Below are 17045 nucleotides of genomic sequence, written 5' to 3'. Positions count from 1 at the left end.
TAGTTTAAACTGCATTGCTCACCTTTTTAAATTCAGCTTTAAGAACACAATGTCCAAGCGTTGACTGCCACTGAAGCTTTCGACCATTGTACTTGCTTAAGTAGAAATTCTTGAAAGTTTGCTGAAGTTTTTCCATCTAAAATAAAGATATGAAGTAATGTATTTCTCACAAGACATCATTTAAAAATCACGTTTCTTGTATGTAGCATTAAAAATAAATCTATGGTTTTAAAAAACTATTTGAGAGTCAATACAGATATATCATTCCATACGTCAATCACATCAGCAGTATTTTAACAACTGCTAACAGAATGAGTTTCAAGCAATCCTTTCATTCTTGAACTCCTTGACAGCTCCCTTTTACACCCCCATCACCACCACCACTGTATAGGTGACCCCCATCCCAAAACCCTCATTCTACTTGCTGTCCCTATATGTTCATCAATTTTAGGGGTTATATACTGAAAAATAAATAGCAAAAATTCAAGAAGATGACCGCCAATGACATAACACATCTGACATACTGAAAGCTATTTATACTTAAGGGAATAGTATGACAGAACGTCTGAGACAAGAAATGATTGCCATTTCTTTTTGTTCACACATTGAGTAATATAAATGTGAAATTCCTGAATTCCCCCTTCCTTAAAAAATCCCACTAAGATGACAATTTTAGTAACTACCGACTTTCCATGTGATTTTTGTAAACCTCATAGAAAGTGTCCTATGGATAACTGATTTAGCATAGATTAGAAAAAGGTAAACAAGGAATTCAAGACACTTGAAAAAGGAGTGTCATTATTACTGTATACAAGATTGAATGGAAAGCTGAGGTAAGCTTTGATTCCCCTCCCCCATGTGTTTTGTTTGTATGTGAAAAACAATTCATTGAATAAAATGTAAGATACAACTATCCACCTCTATTTATCCAGAGAAAATGGGGGGGGGGGTTAACAACAAAACCAAGACTCTAATACAAATCTTATTTGCATAAGGTATACATTACTTTACTCTGGGACCAGAAGTATTAAATGGTTTCAATTACCATTACTGGCCGTTATAATAAATGTCACAAGAAAGGGACTATAATAAAATGGGAGAATAATGTAGAGCAAAACCTCAAGTTCAAACAAACTACAAAAACAAACAAGGTAGATATTGTGAAACTGGATGACTATGATCAAGATTGGAAGATTCCCTGGGACTATTGAGGCACTCCTCAAACTTGGAGCAAAACTAGGTGCGCATGCCTCAAGGTCACCTTCGGTATGAATTTCAACTCAGTGTAAAGAAGACCAAAGTCCTCATAACATCATAAAAAGTGGAGAGAGAGAGGGGGAAGATGGCCGACAGGGACACCCGCATACTCTGAGAGCTCCTCCAAACAAAGCGGGATTGGCGACCAGGTAGCTGAATAGTAAGAGTCTGGTGAGTGAAATATCCCCCACGTATTTGTCCGGAGCAGGGGTCTAGGTGAAAGAGGACCGGACTAGTGGGACATCTCTGGCCACTAAGCTGCCGTGAGCTCACTGGCGACCGGCTTAGGCTCCATCCCCAAACCGGACGCCAGCCCAGAGCCATTTGCCTGCCCTGCCTACTCCAGCGGCCCACTCCCCACTCCCCACTCGCGGAACTCCACTGGGAGAGAAGCTTTCCTCTCCCGCAGTTCCCCTCTCCCCGCAGGGCAGCGATCTGCCCTCGGGCCCACGTCCCTCCCTCCATTCATCCAAGCTCAGGGGAGCGGACCCGCGGGTTGTCTGGCGACCCCCATGGGGGACCATCCACCCGCACCGCTGCCGCAAACCTCTCCACCTGCCCTCCGTGCGCTGGCCTCCCACCCCCGCCCGCCCCCGCCAGCCCCTGGCAGCCTAGCGCCAGCTCCACTCCTGGCGGGGACCCTGCGCTGAGCACTTCCCGCCAACAGGAGCCATAGCCCAACCCGCACCTGTCCCGGACCCTCAGCTTCCGCGGAGCGCCGCGCCCCGCGCTGCTGAGTCTGCCCACCAAGGGCCCCCCCCCTGCGCAAGGCACAAGAGTAGGTGCCCTCCCCAGGGTGCTGAGGGGACCCCGGCAGCCGCGACTCTGAGCCTGAGCAGAAGAAGGGCGCCATTGCCCCCTGCGGTTTCGCGCCAACCGCCTCCTTTGCCGGCGCCATTACCCCCCGCGGTTTCGCGCCAAAAGGGCGGAGAGCGAACACCATTGTTCCCTGCAGTGTCCCGCAGCTGCCTGTGCAGCTATCCAAGGGGCCTCCCCGCGCCCGCTCACAGCCCGGGCAGATCAAACACTCCACCTGCAGTGGAGCCTGGGTCTCGACTTTGCAGTCCCTGAGGAGCCATCAGTGAGCTCCAGCCAGCTCTCACCACCTGGGACCCTGTTGGGTCCCCAGTGCCAGCCCTAAGCCTGCCGCAGCCCGCCCCAGCCACCCCAGGAGACGGCACAGTGGCCTGAGCCTCCACACAATAAGGTTACTCCTGTCTCCCAGAAGCATGGGGCCTATTAAAGGATCAAGGAAAAATCAACAGACCACATCACTCCCAACAAAAAAATCAGAAAAACGAGGCACTTTAACAGACCTAACGTCACTCATAGAAGAAACAGATATAGATCAGCCACAAAAGGAAATCTTCAGAACTCTGCTTGCAGTAATACAGGAGCTAAGAGAAGCAAACCAAAATAAGGATGCAACGATAGAAGGGATGAAATGCACAATAGAGGGGATGAAGTCCACAATAGAGGGGATGAATACTATCCACCAAAAGGAACTGCAGAAACTAACAGAGGAGGTAGCAGAGGCCACACAAAAGGTCACAGAAGCTATATCTAGGCTTGAGGAGGCTGAGAACCGTATCAGTGAACTCGAGGACGCTCAAACCAAACGAAGCAAGCGAGAAAAACAATCAGATAGGAAAATTAAAGAAACAGAAGACAGCCTGAGATCAATGACAGATGCTATGAAGAGGAATAATATTCGAATAATCGGTCTACCGGAACACAACATAACACACAAATTGACCGCCAAGATAGCAAAGGAACTCTTGGAAGAAAATTTCCCCAACCTAACAAAGGAGAATCCGACTCTCATACAGGAAGCAGAGAGGACGCCGGCTAAGCTAAACACCAAGAAGAACACGCCAAGGCATATAATTGTAAAATTATCCAACTTAGATGAAAAAGAGAAAATTCTACGAGCATCAAGAGAAAGTAAGACAGTCACATACAAAGGAGCGCAGGTAAGGGTATGCTCAGACTTATCAGCTGAAACCATGAAGAGGAGGAGAGAATGGAGCAGCATCTTCCAAATTCTGAAAGATAAAAATGCCTCCCCCAGAATCCTATACCCTGCCAAGTTATCCATTAAGATAGAGGGTAAGATAAGGGTCTTCCAGGACAAGGAAGAACTCAAAAAATATACTGCAAGTCACCCGACCCTGCAGAACATACTGGCTGACTCACTATGGCCAGAAGATCAAGCTCCAACTAGAACCTCCAGGAGACCACCATATAGCCCATCTCCATCTAGAAGCCAACATGCCAGCAACACGTACCAGGACAACACGGTCTCAGATGGAAAAGAGGACAGGATAGAAACCCTCCACTCAAACGCAGTACACTGATATGAAGGAAGATAGGCAAAGACCCAAAACACAAAACAGAATATGGCAACCATGAAGCCAGAGATTGTAATAATCACTTTGAATACAAATGGGCTCAATTCATATGTTAAAAGAAAGAGGCTGGAGGATTGGATTAGAAAACATAACCCATCAATCTGCTGCCTGCAAGAGACACACCTTAAGCAAGCAGACAAGCATATGCTGAGAATAAAGGGCTGGAAGAAAGTTTACCAAGCAAATGGTAACTCCAGGAAGGCAGGAGTGGCTATCTTAATCTCCGACAAAATGGATCTCAAGATCCAAAACATAAAAAGAGACAAAGAGGGACATTACATAATGCTCAAAGGCTCAGTAAACCAGGAAGCAATAAGCATACTGAATATTTACGCACCTAATAATGGTGCGGCAAATTTCGTCAAACAAACTATTAAAAAAATGACAGAAGAAATCACGGAAACAACAATAATAGTGGGGGACTTCAACACTCCACTATCAGAGAAAGACAGGTCACAGGGAAAGAAGCTCAGCAAAGAGGCCAGAGAGCTAAACAATGTAATTAGGCAACAGGGCCTGATAGACATCTATAGAGCATTTCATCCAAAAGCAAAAGGTTTCACATTCTTCTCCAATCCACACGGATCTTTCTCAAGAATAGATCACATGCTGGGGCACAAGGCCAGCCTGAGTAAATTCAAACACATAGATATTATCCAGACGTCTTTCTCAGACCACCATGCCATAAAGCTGGAGATTAATAGGAGGGCACCCAGAAAAGCAAGGGTCACCAATTGGAGAATAAATAACGATCTCCTGCGACATGAATGGGTTAAGGTCCAGATCACAGAGGATATCAGGAAATTTCTAGAAACTAATGAGAACGAGCATACAACATATCAAAACTTATGGGACACTGCAAAGGCAGTTATCAGAGGTAGCTTGATATCACTGAATGCATACATGAAAAAAGAAGAAAGGCGTATGACAGATATGTTAACACAAAACCTCCAACAACTAGAACAGAGTCAACAGAACTACCCCTCCAATAACAAGAGAAAAGAAATAATAAAAATCAGGGCGGAGTTAAACCAGTGGGAAGACAAAAGAACAATGCAAAGGATTAACGCAACTAGAAGCTGGTTTTATGAACGAATTAATAAAATTGACACTCCCCTGGCAAAGCTTACCAAAGATAGAAAGGAACAATCATCAATAGCCAGGATAAGAGATGAATCGGGGGCAATAACAACAGACCCCAATGAGATAAAAAGGATAATCACAAAGTACTATGAAGGTTTGTATTCTAATGAATTCAGAAACCTGGAAGACATGGATAAATATTTAGAAAAACAATCTATCCCTAGATTATCTGAGACAGAGATCAAGAACCTCAACAAACCCATAGCGAAGGAAGAAATAGAGAGTGTCATCAAAAACCTACCAAGGAAAAAGGCCCCAGGGCCAGATGGCTACACAGCAGAATTTTACCAAACATTCAGGGAAGAGCTGACACCGATCCTCCACAAAGTATTCCAGAACATAGAAAAGAACGGCAAGCTCCCAAACTCATTTTACGAAGCCAGCATTACTTTGATACCCAAACAGGGAAAAGACCCCACAAGTGTAGAGAATTATAGACCAATATCTCTAATGAACATAGATGCAAAAATCCTTAACAAAATATTGGCCAATAGAATACAAAGGAACATCAAACATATCATTCACAACGACCAAGTAGGATTCATCCCAGCGATGCAGGGATGGTTCAACACCCGAAAATCCATCAATATCATACACCACATCGAGAAGAAAAAGGATAAAAACCATATGATAATATCCATAGATGCAGAAAAAGCACTTGACAACATCCAGCATCCATTCCTAATCAAAACACTCATGAAGATAGGATTGGAAGGTAAGTTCCTCAAGCTCATACAAGCTATCTATGAAAGACCAACAGCCAACATCATAGTCAATGGAGAAAAGACAAGAACAATACCACTGAAAAAGGGTACAAGACAAGGATGCCCCCTGTCCCCTCTTCTATTCAATATCGTTTTGGAGGTTCTGGCTAACAACATAAGACAGCGGAAGGACATCAAAGGGATCCAGTTGGGAGAGGAGGAGGTGAAACTATCGTTATTTGCAGATAACATGATCCTATACATTGAAGACCCCCAAAACTCCACAGTTGGAATACTTACAGCAATAGAGGAATACGGAAGGGTAGCAGGATACAAGATCAATAAACAGAAGTCGGTAGGGTTTCTATACACATCGGACAGGGCCATGGAAGAGGCGATTAAGAGGGAAGTACCCTTCACAGTAGCCAAGAACAAACTGAAATACCTAGGAATATACTTAACAAAAAATACTAAAGACCTATATAAGCATAATTATAAAACCCTATTACAGGAAACCAAAAGTGACCTTCACAAATGGATGAAGCTCCCCTGCTCATGGTTAGGTAGGCTGAACATAGTAAAGATGACAGTTCTTCCTAAAGCACTCTACAAGTTCAATGCTATACCAATCCAATTACCATCAACCTTCTTCAAAGAATTGGAAAAACTGACCACCAACTTCATATGGAGAGGGAAGAAACCCAGAATTAGCAGAGAACTCCTCAAGAAGAAGGACACAATTGGAGGACTCGCCCTGCCTGATTTTAATGCCTACTACACAGCTACAGTGGTCAAAACAGCATGGTACTGGCACAATGATAGACACTCAGACCAGTGGAAAAGAATAGAAAGCCCAGGAGTAAAATCATCAGCATATAGACAACTGATCTTCGACAAGGGTCCCAAAAACGTCAAGTGGGAGCAGATGCCCTCTTTAATAAGTGGTGCTGGAAACAATGGATATCCACATGTAGAAAGTTGAAACAAGCGTCTACCTCACCCCATGCACAAGAATACACTCAAGGTGGATCACAGATCTAGAAGTCAAACCCCAAACCATCAGGACCATTAAGGAAGGAATCGGGACTAATCTCAGAGCACTGGCCCAGGGAGCACATAGGCTCACTGCAACAGGGAAGGGGACACACACAGGTGATCTGGAAATCGACAAATGGGATCTAATAAGAATAAAACACCTGTGCACCTCGAAAGACTTTGCCAAGAGGGTGACAAGGCAACCCACAGACTGGGAGAAGATTTTTAGTAACGACACGTCAGACAAAGGGCTCATTACTAAAATCTACAACACCATCATGACCTGCAAAAAGAGGAAAACAGTTAACCCCCTAAGGAAGTGGGCAAAAGAAATGAGAAGAACTTTCACTAGAGAGGAGATCAATATGGCCAATAAATATATGAGAAAGTGCTCGAAGTCCCTTGCCATAAGAGAAATGCAAATCAAAACAACCATGAGATACCACCTAACACCCCTGAGGCTAGCCCAGATCAGTAAATCAGAGAGCAACAAGTGTTGGAGGGGCTGTGGTGAAATAGGAACCCTCCTCCACTGCTGGTGGTCGTGCAGATTTGTACAGACACTGTGGAAAGCAATCTGGCGATACCTAAAGAAAATGGAAATTGATCTACCTTACGACCCAGCCATCCCTCTACTGGGCATATACCCGGTTGAAGCAGCAAATAAAACACGACCAGTCATATGCGCTCCAATGTTTATTGCGGCACAATTCACAATAGCAAAGACTTGGAAACAGCCTAAGTTTCCATCGATAGACGAGTGGATTAGCAAACTTTGGCACATACACACAATGGAGTATTATGCAGCACTGAAAAGCACCAATGAGCACATGAAACACGTTATTTCATGGGAAGAGCTGGAAGGAATTATGCTAAGCGAGGTAAGCCAGTCCCAAAGGGACAGGTACAACATGAGTCCCCTGAGGTAAGTACAATCAACATGACAGAAATGGGGCATTAATCCACCCAAGGGGAGGGTATTGTTTATATCTCCACAGGGAAAGTGGGACCAGACTTCAACCCAGTGTCGCAAGGTGTGAATGCATTATCCCGGCGTGGAGGACGGAACCGGTGGAGAGGTCTGGGAGGCAGGCCCCAGCACCATAAATTAAGTGGATTCCTGCCCCTCCCCCGAAAAGAACTTGTTCCAAAGGACGACATTGACCCTGCAGCTATGGGAGATGGACATATTTGATCAGAGCACACGGGAGCAGATGAAGGGGCAGGAGGAGAGAGTGGAGCACAGCCTGGCCCACCAGGCCGTGATGATGATGTTCCTGAGTAGAGCAGCCAGTCCACAGAGAGAACAACATGGCTGGCCACACTATGAGACATGATGCCCCTCAGGGACTAAGGGCGATACAGGGGACAGCACCGGAGACACAGTGTGGGAATTGCACCTGACCTGATCCCACCACACCGAGGCAATGCACTGGGGGAGTGCAGCGGAACAGCAAGGGAATGGAGTGGCAAGGTCCCCAGGGAATGCTGAAAGTGGACTTTGGGGCCAGGGCGTGGTGCCCCAACAGACTGGACTGGAAAACGCTCCTAAGGGCCAGCAAAGATCCCTGAACTAACTACAAGCTTTTCTCTTGTGAACTGTTTTGTTCTGTTCTTTTTCAGTGGTTTGTTTTGGTTGTTTTGTTGTCTGGTTATATACTGTTGCTTTGTGTTCCTCTGTCTAGTTTTCATGCATGTTAGTGACTCCACAGGTCTGTCTGAATAGGACAGGCTGGATGAACTATCTGGGGGAAAAACAACGGGACCGACAGTTCCGGGGGGACTTGGGGTGGGGGGTAGGGGGGGGTAAGGATGTCGTGTTAACAAACCCAGGGACAAGGGAAAAAATGGGACCCCAAAGGGTAGAGAAGGGGGAGTGGCAGGCCTGGTGGGAAATGATCAAGGGTAAGGTTGCTTAGAGAAGAGGTATACTCTAGCCCAGGTGGCAATGAAGCATGGTAGTAGGGCAGGAGGAAGGTCAAGGGAGATGGAGGAAAGAGCTAGGAGTCAAAAGGCATTCATGGAGGTCTAGACAAAGACATGTACATGCAAATATATATAGGAGGTTGGGGAAATAGATCTTTGTGTCTATATTTATAGGTCAAGTATTAAGGTGGCAGAAGGACCTTGGGCCTCTACTCAAACACTCCCTCAATGCAGGAATACCTTCTATTATTAAATTGGAACTCTATGATGCTCACTCTCCCGACACAACTGCTGGAGCCAAAGTGGGTGAACAAGTAAATGTGGTGAAGAAAGCTGATGGTGCCCGGCTATCAAAAGAGATAATGACTGGGGTCTTAAAGGCTTGAAGATAAACAAGCGGCCATCTAGCTCAGAAGCAACAAAGTCCACATGGAAGAACACACCAGCCTGTGTGATCGAGTGGTCCCAAAGGGATCAGTTACCAGGCATCAAAGAACAAAAAATCATATCATTGACTGCACACCTCCATGATAGGATCGCTGAAGACAAATGGGTGCATAAGCAAATGTGGTGAAGAAAGCTGATGGTGCCCGGCTATCAAAAGAGATAGTGTCTGGGGTCTTAAAGGCTTGAAGGTGAACAAGCGGCCATCTCGCTCAGAAACAAATAAGCCCACATGGAAGAAGCACACCGGCCAGTGCGATCACGAGGTGCCCAAGGGACCAGATATAAGGCATCATGCAAAAAAAAAAAAAAAGATATGTGTGTGTATGTATGTGTATTTATGTGTATATGTATATATGTATGTGTATATATATATTATATTAAATGAAGGGGGAAGTGCAGAGTGGAGACCCAAGGCCCAAGTGTCAGCCAATGGAGATCCCCTCATAGAGGGGCTAGGAGAGGAGATGGGTTAATTAGGGTGTGAGGTAGTATCGATGAAGAACACAGCTTTCCCCCAGATCCTGGATGCTTCCTCCCCCCAACTACCATGATCCGAATTCTACCTTGCAGGGCTGGATAGGACAGAGGCTGTACACTGGTACATAGGAGGGTTGGAGATACAGGGAATCCAGGGTGGATGATACCTCCAGGACCAAGGGCGTGAGGGACGATGCTGGGAGAGTGGAGGGTGAGTGGGTTGGAAAGGGGGAACTGATTACAAGGAGCCACATGTGACCTCTTCCCTGGGAGAGGGACAGCAGAGAAGGGGGGAAGGGAGACCCCGAATAGGGCAAGATATGACAAAATAACGAGGTATAAATTACCAAGGGCATATGAGGGAGGGGGGAAAAGGGAGGGAGAGGGGGAAAAAAAGGAGGACCTGATGCAAGGGGCTTAGGAGAAGAGCAAATGCCTTGAGAGTGATTGGGACAGGGAGTGTATGGGTGTGCTTTGTACAATTGATGTATGTATATGTATGGATTGTGGTAAGAGTTGTTGGAGTCCCTAATAAAATGTAAAAGAAGAAGAAAAAAAAAGTGGAGAAAAGTTTTAAGTTGCCAAGGATTTTGTCATGCTTGGATGCACAAATAATGTTCATGGAAGCATTCACAGTCAAGAAAATAATAAATGAAATTTGAAGAAATTATTAGTAATATGATAGATATTAAAGGTAATTCTGGTGAGGTCTCAGAAAAATGTAATGAAAGTTGTTACATGAGAAAAGAAGCTGATAGTGAGAAGCAGTACAATGGATCTAGAAGGAAGGAGGAAACATGGAGAGAACCTGGAACCAAGAGTCAGAGCTAAGAGCTAAGACACTTCTGAAGGTACTTGGAGTGGAGTTAGGCCTGCTGATCCAAAGATCCTGGCCACCAAATTCAATCAGGAGGTCAGGGCAATTGATGGTCTCAGAGAATAGAGAATTATTTTCAAGCCTTGAGAGCTTGGGGAGGTAGGAAGCAGGTCACTAAAGAACCCGAAGGTGTTTCGTTTATATCTCCACAGGAGAAGGAAAGAAATACCAGGCTTCCACCTGGTGCACCAAGAACTGGAAAGAACATAACAGCATGTACCAGGGAACCAATAGAGAGGTCTGCAGAGTCTTCCCAGACCCAACCATATGGACCTCCCCCCCCCTCCCCCCAGAAGTGCACTTCAGAGGACAGCACTGAAGCTGCAGCTTGGGGAGAGAGGCACATCTGATTAGAGCACACAGAGTGCCCGATCTGACCCCAACACACTGGGGAAAAATACTGATGGCATGCAACAGAGCAGGAAGGGGTCAAAGCAATGAAATTCTCGAGGACTACCAACAATAGACTTTGAGGAGATAGTGTGACACCCCATCAGATTCAAGTGAAAATCACTCCTAAATGTAAAAAAAAATAGACCTGCAGCTAGATATGCTATTTTTGATTTTTGTTATTGGCTTTCTTTTTGTAGTTGTTTTGTGTTCCTTTGTAGTTTTGTTTGGCTTTGCCTCATTTTTGCACTTATTAATGTCTTTGCATGTCTATGTCTGCATATCTATCTAGATAAAATAGATGGGATAAACAATTTGGAGTTGAAAACGAGACTGGGTTCTGGGGGGACATGGGAGAAGGGATGTGGGAGGAAGGCAGGGGGAGTTAACCAACACAGGGACAAAGGAACAAGTGAACTAAAGTCAATGGAGAGAAGTGTGTAGGGTGCCTAGTGGAACTTAATCAAGGGGAATGTAACAGTGAGTAATTACTAAACCCTAATGAAGGCTGAACATGATGGTTGGACAAGAGGAAAGTAAAAGGCAATAGAGGAAAGAACTAGGAAGCAAAGGACATTTATAGAGATCTAAATACAGGTATGTACATATGTAAATATACTTACATATAACAACAGGGAGGTATATCTATGTACTTATATCTATATGCTAAGTTTTAAAGTAGCAGATGGACAATTGGCCTTGATTCAAATCTCCCTAAACACAAGAGCACTTCGTTTTAATAATCTGGCTATCTTGATGTTCATCTTCTCAACACAGTCGCTGAAGACACAATAGGTGTATAAGTAAATGTTGCAAAGAAAGCGGATGGTGCCTGGCTCTCAAAAGATATCACATCTATATTAAAAGCTTGAAGAAAAAGAAGTGGCCATCTAGGCAAGAAGCAACAAAACCCACATGGAAGCAGCACACCAGTCTGTGTGATCATCAGGTGTCAATGGGATCAGGTATGAGGGCTAAAAGACCCAGAAGAAAATCATACCAATTTGAAATAGTGGGTGTGGGGGAGCACGAAGTGGAGACCCAAAGCACATCTGTAGACAATTGGACGTTTGGACGTCCCCTTACAGAAGGGTCAAAGAAGAGACAAGCCAGCCAGGGTGTGGTATAGCACCGATATAACATACAACTTTCCTCTAGTTCTTTAATGCTTCTTCTCTTCTCCCCTCCCCCCATTATCATGACATCAATTCTACCTTACAAATTTGACTAGACCAGGACATGTACACTGCTACAGATAAGAGCCCACAACACAGGGAATTCAGGATAGTTAAATCCTTCAGAACCAACAATGAGAATAGTAATACCAGGAGGGAAAGGGTAGGTGAGGGGAGAAAGGGGTAATTTATCACAAGGATAGACATATAACCCCTCTCAGGGGGATGAACAACAAAAAATAGGTAAAGGGTTTCAGAGGAGGGTGTAAGATAAGAACATAATGATCTATAATTTATCAAGGGTTCATGAAAGAGGGAAGGTGGGGGGAAATGAAGAGCTGATATAAAGGGCTCCTGTAAAAAGAAAATGCTTTGAAAATGATGGGCACAAGAAATGTGCTTGACACAATGGATGAATGTATGGATTGTGATGAGATGTGAGAGCCCCCAATAAAAGTATTTAATTAAAAAAAAAACAGGAAAAAATATGGTCTTTGTGACAGAACAAAACTAGAATGATAGAATTTTGCAAGACCAACAACTTGTTCATTGTAAATACATATTTCCACAACATAAGTGGTACAGAGAAAAGTGTATCTGACTAGATGGAGTTGCATAAGTATCAAATTAATTATATTTGTGACAATTGATAATGGAGCTGATCAATATAGCATACAAAACATGGTCAGAATCTACTGTGAAATGGACCACACAATTGTAAAGATGACAGGATAGTTGTTTTTTGTTCTATTGTTCATATAGTCCTTGTGAGTGGAAACAGACACAAAGGCACCTAAAAGTAACAATAACTGTGTCCATTTCTTATGTCTATTTCACAGTGTATTTTGCAAACACTTGACTTGCAGTGTAAATTTCATAGATTCACATGTGACAAATTTAGAACTGGGAGCTTTCGGATTTTGGCCTAAGCCTTTGGGTATATTTTTTTAGAGTAAAGGGTTTTAGGGGACTCCTGGGAAGATGGCAACTGAATAACACATACCAGAGGGGCTCCACAGGAACCAGCCCAGGAGAGTTACTAAGAAGGAAATTCAACACTGCTGGATCACAGAAGGAGCATTGTAAAAATAAGTAGGCACAGATCCATAAGGCTTTGAGGGGCTGGGGTCTTTTGGTTTGCCACAGTAGATGCTGGCTAGGGTTTGACCTTAACCCCGTCACTGTCTCTACCAGAGCCGGGACCATTTGGAGCCTGGACAGGGGCTTTATATCAGCACAGCCACAGTTTGCTACCACCTCAGGGCAGGGATTAAGCCCTTACAGCCCCATGGGCATGGATCAGAGTTCAGCTACTTTCCTTTCGCTCTTTTCTATTCCCTCAGTCTCAGCAGGCTTAGTTTTTAAATGTTTTCTCCTCTTTGTCTTTTCCCTGTTCTCTCAAACACCACTGCTGTCCTCCGGACCACTTCCCTTAGCTTCGGACATTTATGCCTACCCAAACAAGGTTAGGTTAGCTCCACCCTGTGCAGCGTAGCTCAAGGCTGGAGAAAGCCCACCTGACCTCCACCAGTGGATATAGCGCCCAACTTCTTACTGGGGAATTCCTGCCTGTGTGGCTGTGGGACCTCCTATTTGTTCTCTTTGGGCCCATTTGACTGAGGAAACATCCTCCTGCCTACCTTAGTGCTTCACGTGGCCTAAGGCAGCTCAGCCAACACTCTCCAATGTTCAAAACTGCTGCCGAAACTTCTGCCCAACCTCTGTAGTGATCTACCTGGCCAGGGCAATTCTGCCCACCATTCTTGGTGTTCTACACCAAAACAGGCAACCCACCAGCCTTCTGGGGCACTCCCCTTGAGAGTGAAGACACAGGATGATTAAGTGGTAGGCTCACTCCATAGTGAAATCAGCGGTAGGCAGTTAGAAGAAGCATTCCTACAAGTCTCCCGGAGAAAGTAGGGCTCTTCAACTCCCTGGAAAATGGCACCTGGCTCCTTTAAAACAACACAACTCAAACAGCCATAATGACCTCAATGAAAAAATGGGACAAAGGAAAGGCAATGGAAGAAGATGTCTGAACCTAACAACATTCACAGAAGAAGCAGACATTGATCAACCAGAGAAAGAAATTTTCAGAATGCTGCTTGGAGTCATAAAGGATATGAGGGAAACAGTACAGAAAAAGGATGAAATGATAGAGGAGATAAAGTCTATACACCAAAGGGAAATGCAAGAGCGTAGTGAGGAGATGACAAAAACCAGTAGCAGATACACAGACCTCTAGAATCGACTGGAGGAAGCAAAGAACCTAACCGGCGACTTGGAGGACAGCCAAGCAGACTTTAACAAACAAGAACAAAAATCTAATAAGCTCATCAAAGAATCTGAAGCAAACCTAAGAGCTATATCTGATACTATGAGAGGAACAACATCATAATAATTGGATTAACCAGAGGAAGACACGGCAAAGAAGTCATCTGCAACAATAGTGAGATAATTCTTGGAGGAAAACTTCTCCAGCTTAATGAATATAACCAAGGCAATCATTTAGGAGGCTGAAAGAAAACTAACTAGACCGAATCCCAAGGCATATTAACAGTTAAACTAGTCAACTTTAAGGCAAAGGAGAAAATCGTAAGAGCGGCTAGGGAAAAACAAGTAATCACATATAAAGGTTCCCAAATAAGAATATGCTCAGACCTTTCAGTGAAAACTATGAAGAAGAGGAGAGAGTGGAGTAACATTTCAAAAAATTGAAGGAAAATAATGCAAACCCAAGAATACTCAATCCAACCCATTTATTTGTCAAGATAAATGGAGAAGTAAGTGTCTTCCCAGGCAAGGAAAAGCTCAAAGAATATGTTAGAACAAATCCAACCCTACAAAAGATACTTGCTGACCTGGTATGGGCAGAAGAACAACACACACCAAGCATAAATAACACACCGCCACATAAAACCACCTCATCCAGAGAGCAAGTAAGAGAAAACAGACCCCAAGATAGCATTGGCTTAAGGATGGATAGAACTCAAGAATGATACACAAACATACACATGCACAGCACACTACTAAGAAAGTAAGACAGGAAAATACCCAACACAAAAGGTGAAAGATGACATCACAGAATCTACAGATGGAGATAATAACCCTGAATACTAATGGACGGAACTCAGGAATTTAAAGACTGAGCCTAGCAGACTGGTTTAGAAAATACAACCCATCAATCTGCTGCCTACAAGGAGACACATCTCAAGGCTACAGACAAAAATAGGCTGAGAATCAAAGACTGGAGAAAAGCATACCAAGCAAAAAATTCAAAAAAAAAGCTGGGGTTGCAATCCTAATCTTGGATAAAATTGTCCTCAAAGTGCAAACAACAACAAAAAGTGATATGGAGGGACACTGTATAATGCTCAAGGGAATGGTAGACAAAGAACCACTAAGCACTGTAAACATATATTTCGTGAATGAGAGACCCGCTGAACACGTCAATCCAACACTCCAAAAGATGAAAAAAGAAATCACAGCCTCCTATCTGTACCAATGTACATTCTCTGATCTAACTTGATTTTTAAGGTAGAAATGGGATAATGATAGTGGGAGGAGGAAGCATTTAATAACTAGGGGAAGGTTGTATGTTTCATTGTTGCAACATAGTACCCTGACTGGCTGTCTCCTCCATGAAACACTTCTGTAAGATGGTCCAGCTGCCTACAAATGGACTTTGGGTCTCCACTCTACACTCACCCTCATTTACAATGATATGATTTTTTGTTCTTTGATTCCTGATACTTGATCCCTTCAACACCTAGTGGTCACTGGAGAATTCTACCAAGCATTTAAGGAAGAACTAACACCAATCCTACACAAACTCTTGCAGAACATAGAAAAAGACAGCAAACTCCTGAACTCCTTCCACGCTGCTAGTATAACCGATACCAAAACTGGGAAAGGATCCCACAAGCATCGAGAAAGATAGACCAATCTCCTTAATGAACATCAATGTAAAAATTCTTAGCAAAATATTGGTCAATAGAATACAAAAGTATATAAAATAAATTATTCTCCATGACCAAATGCATACCAGGGATGCAGGGATGGTTCAATGTAAGACCATTAGTATCATTTGCCACATTGACATGAAAAACTGAAAGAACCACATGATAATATCGATAGATGCAGAAAAAGCATTCAACACATCCAACACTAATTCCTGTTTAAGACACTAGAGAAGAGAGGAGTGGAAAGAAAATTCCTCAAGACAATACAAGCTATATAGGAAAAAACAACAGGCAACATGCTAGTCAATAGAAAAAGATTAACACAAACCCACTGAAAATGGGGACTAGACAAGGATGCCCGTTCTACCCACTCTAATTTAACATCATACTGGACGTTTTAGCTAACAACATAAGGCAAAGAAAAGACGTATTTGTCTGCAGAAGGAAGAAGTGATAATATTGTTATTTGCAGATGATATGACTTTTTAATGTATGGAAAATCCCAAATGCTCTACAAGGGGAGGACTGGAAGCAATACAGGAGTTTGGCAGACTGGCAGGATAAAACATTAACAAACAGAAGTCCATCAGAGTGCTAAGACCACAGAAGAGGAGATTAAAAAGGTGGTACCCCCCTTCACAATAGCCCAGCACAAATTAAAATATATAGGGATATACCTAACTAAAAGAACAAAAGATTTATGAGGAAAACTACAGAACACTATTATAAGGAACCAAAAAGTAACCTGAACAAATGAAAGACTATCGCATATTCATGGATTGGAAGACTCAATGTAGCAAAGACATCAGTTGTACCCAAGGCACTATATAAGTTTAATGAAATCCAAATACAATTATCCTCATCTTTCTAAAGAAATGGAAAAACTGATTATCAACTTCATATGGAGAGGGAAGATGCCCAGAATTAGCAGAGAATTCCTCAAGTGGGAGGGCTTGCTTTACCTGACTGTAGCATATATTATACAGCCACAGTTGTCAAACCAGCATGGTATTGGTATAATGACAGATACTCAAACCAATGGAAAAGAACTGAAAACCCAGAAATAAAATCATCAGCATACATACAACTGATCTTTGTTAAGGGCCCTAGAAATATCCAATGGGAAGCAGATGCCCTCTTCAATAAGTGGTGCTGGAAAAAATGGATATATACCTGCAGAAAAATAAAGCAAGACCCTTATCTCACTCCATGCACAAAAATAAACTCAAGGAGGATCACAG

General features: G+C 43.5%; 1 protein-coding gene across 1 annotated transcript in view; it reads right to left on the bottom strand.

The window, feature by feature from the left end:
* LOC142435539 (cullin-4B-like) overlaps window positions 1–17045 on the bottom strand; it is a 194953-nt gene that overhangs the window by 34090 nt on the left and 143818 nt on the right. Inside the window, exon 16 of the mRNA XM_075539764.1 lies at window positions 23–136. Coding sequence (XP_075395879.1) covers window positions 23–136 — 114 coding nt within the window. The remainder of the gene's footprint in view (window positions 1–22; window positions 137–17045) is intronic.

This window comes from Tenrec ecaudatus, chromosome Y (assembly GCF_050624435.1).
Source record: "Tenrec ecaudatus isolate mTenEca1 chromosome Y, mTenEca1.hap1, whole genome shotgun sequence".
NCBI classification, from domain to species: domain Eukaryota; kingdom Metazoa; phylum Chordata; class Mammalia; order Afrosoricida; family Tenrecidae; genus Tenrec; species Tenrec ecaudatus.
Note: the sequence above shows the minus strand (reverse complement) of the source record. Positions and strands in the feature narration are given on the sequence as shown.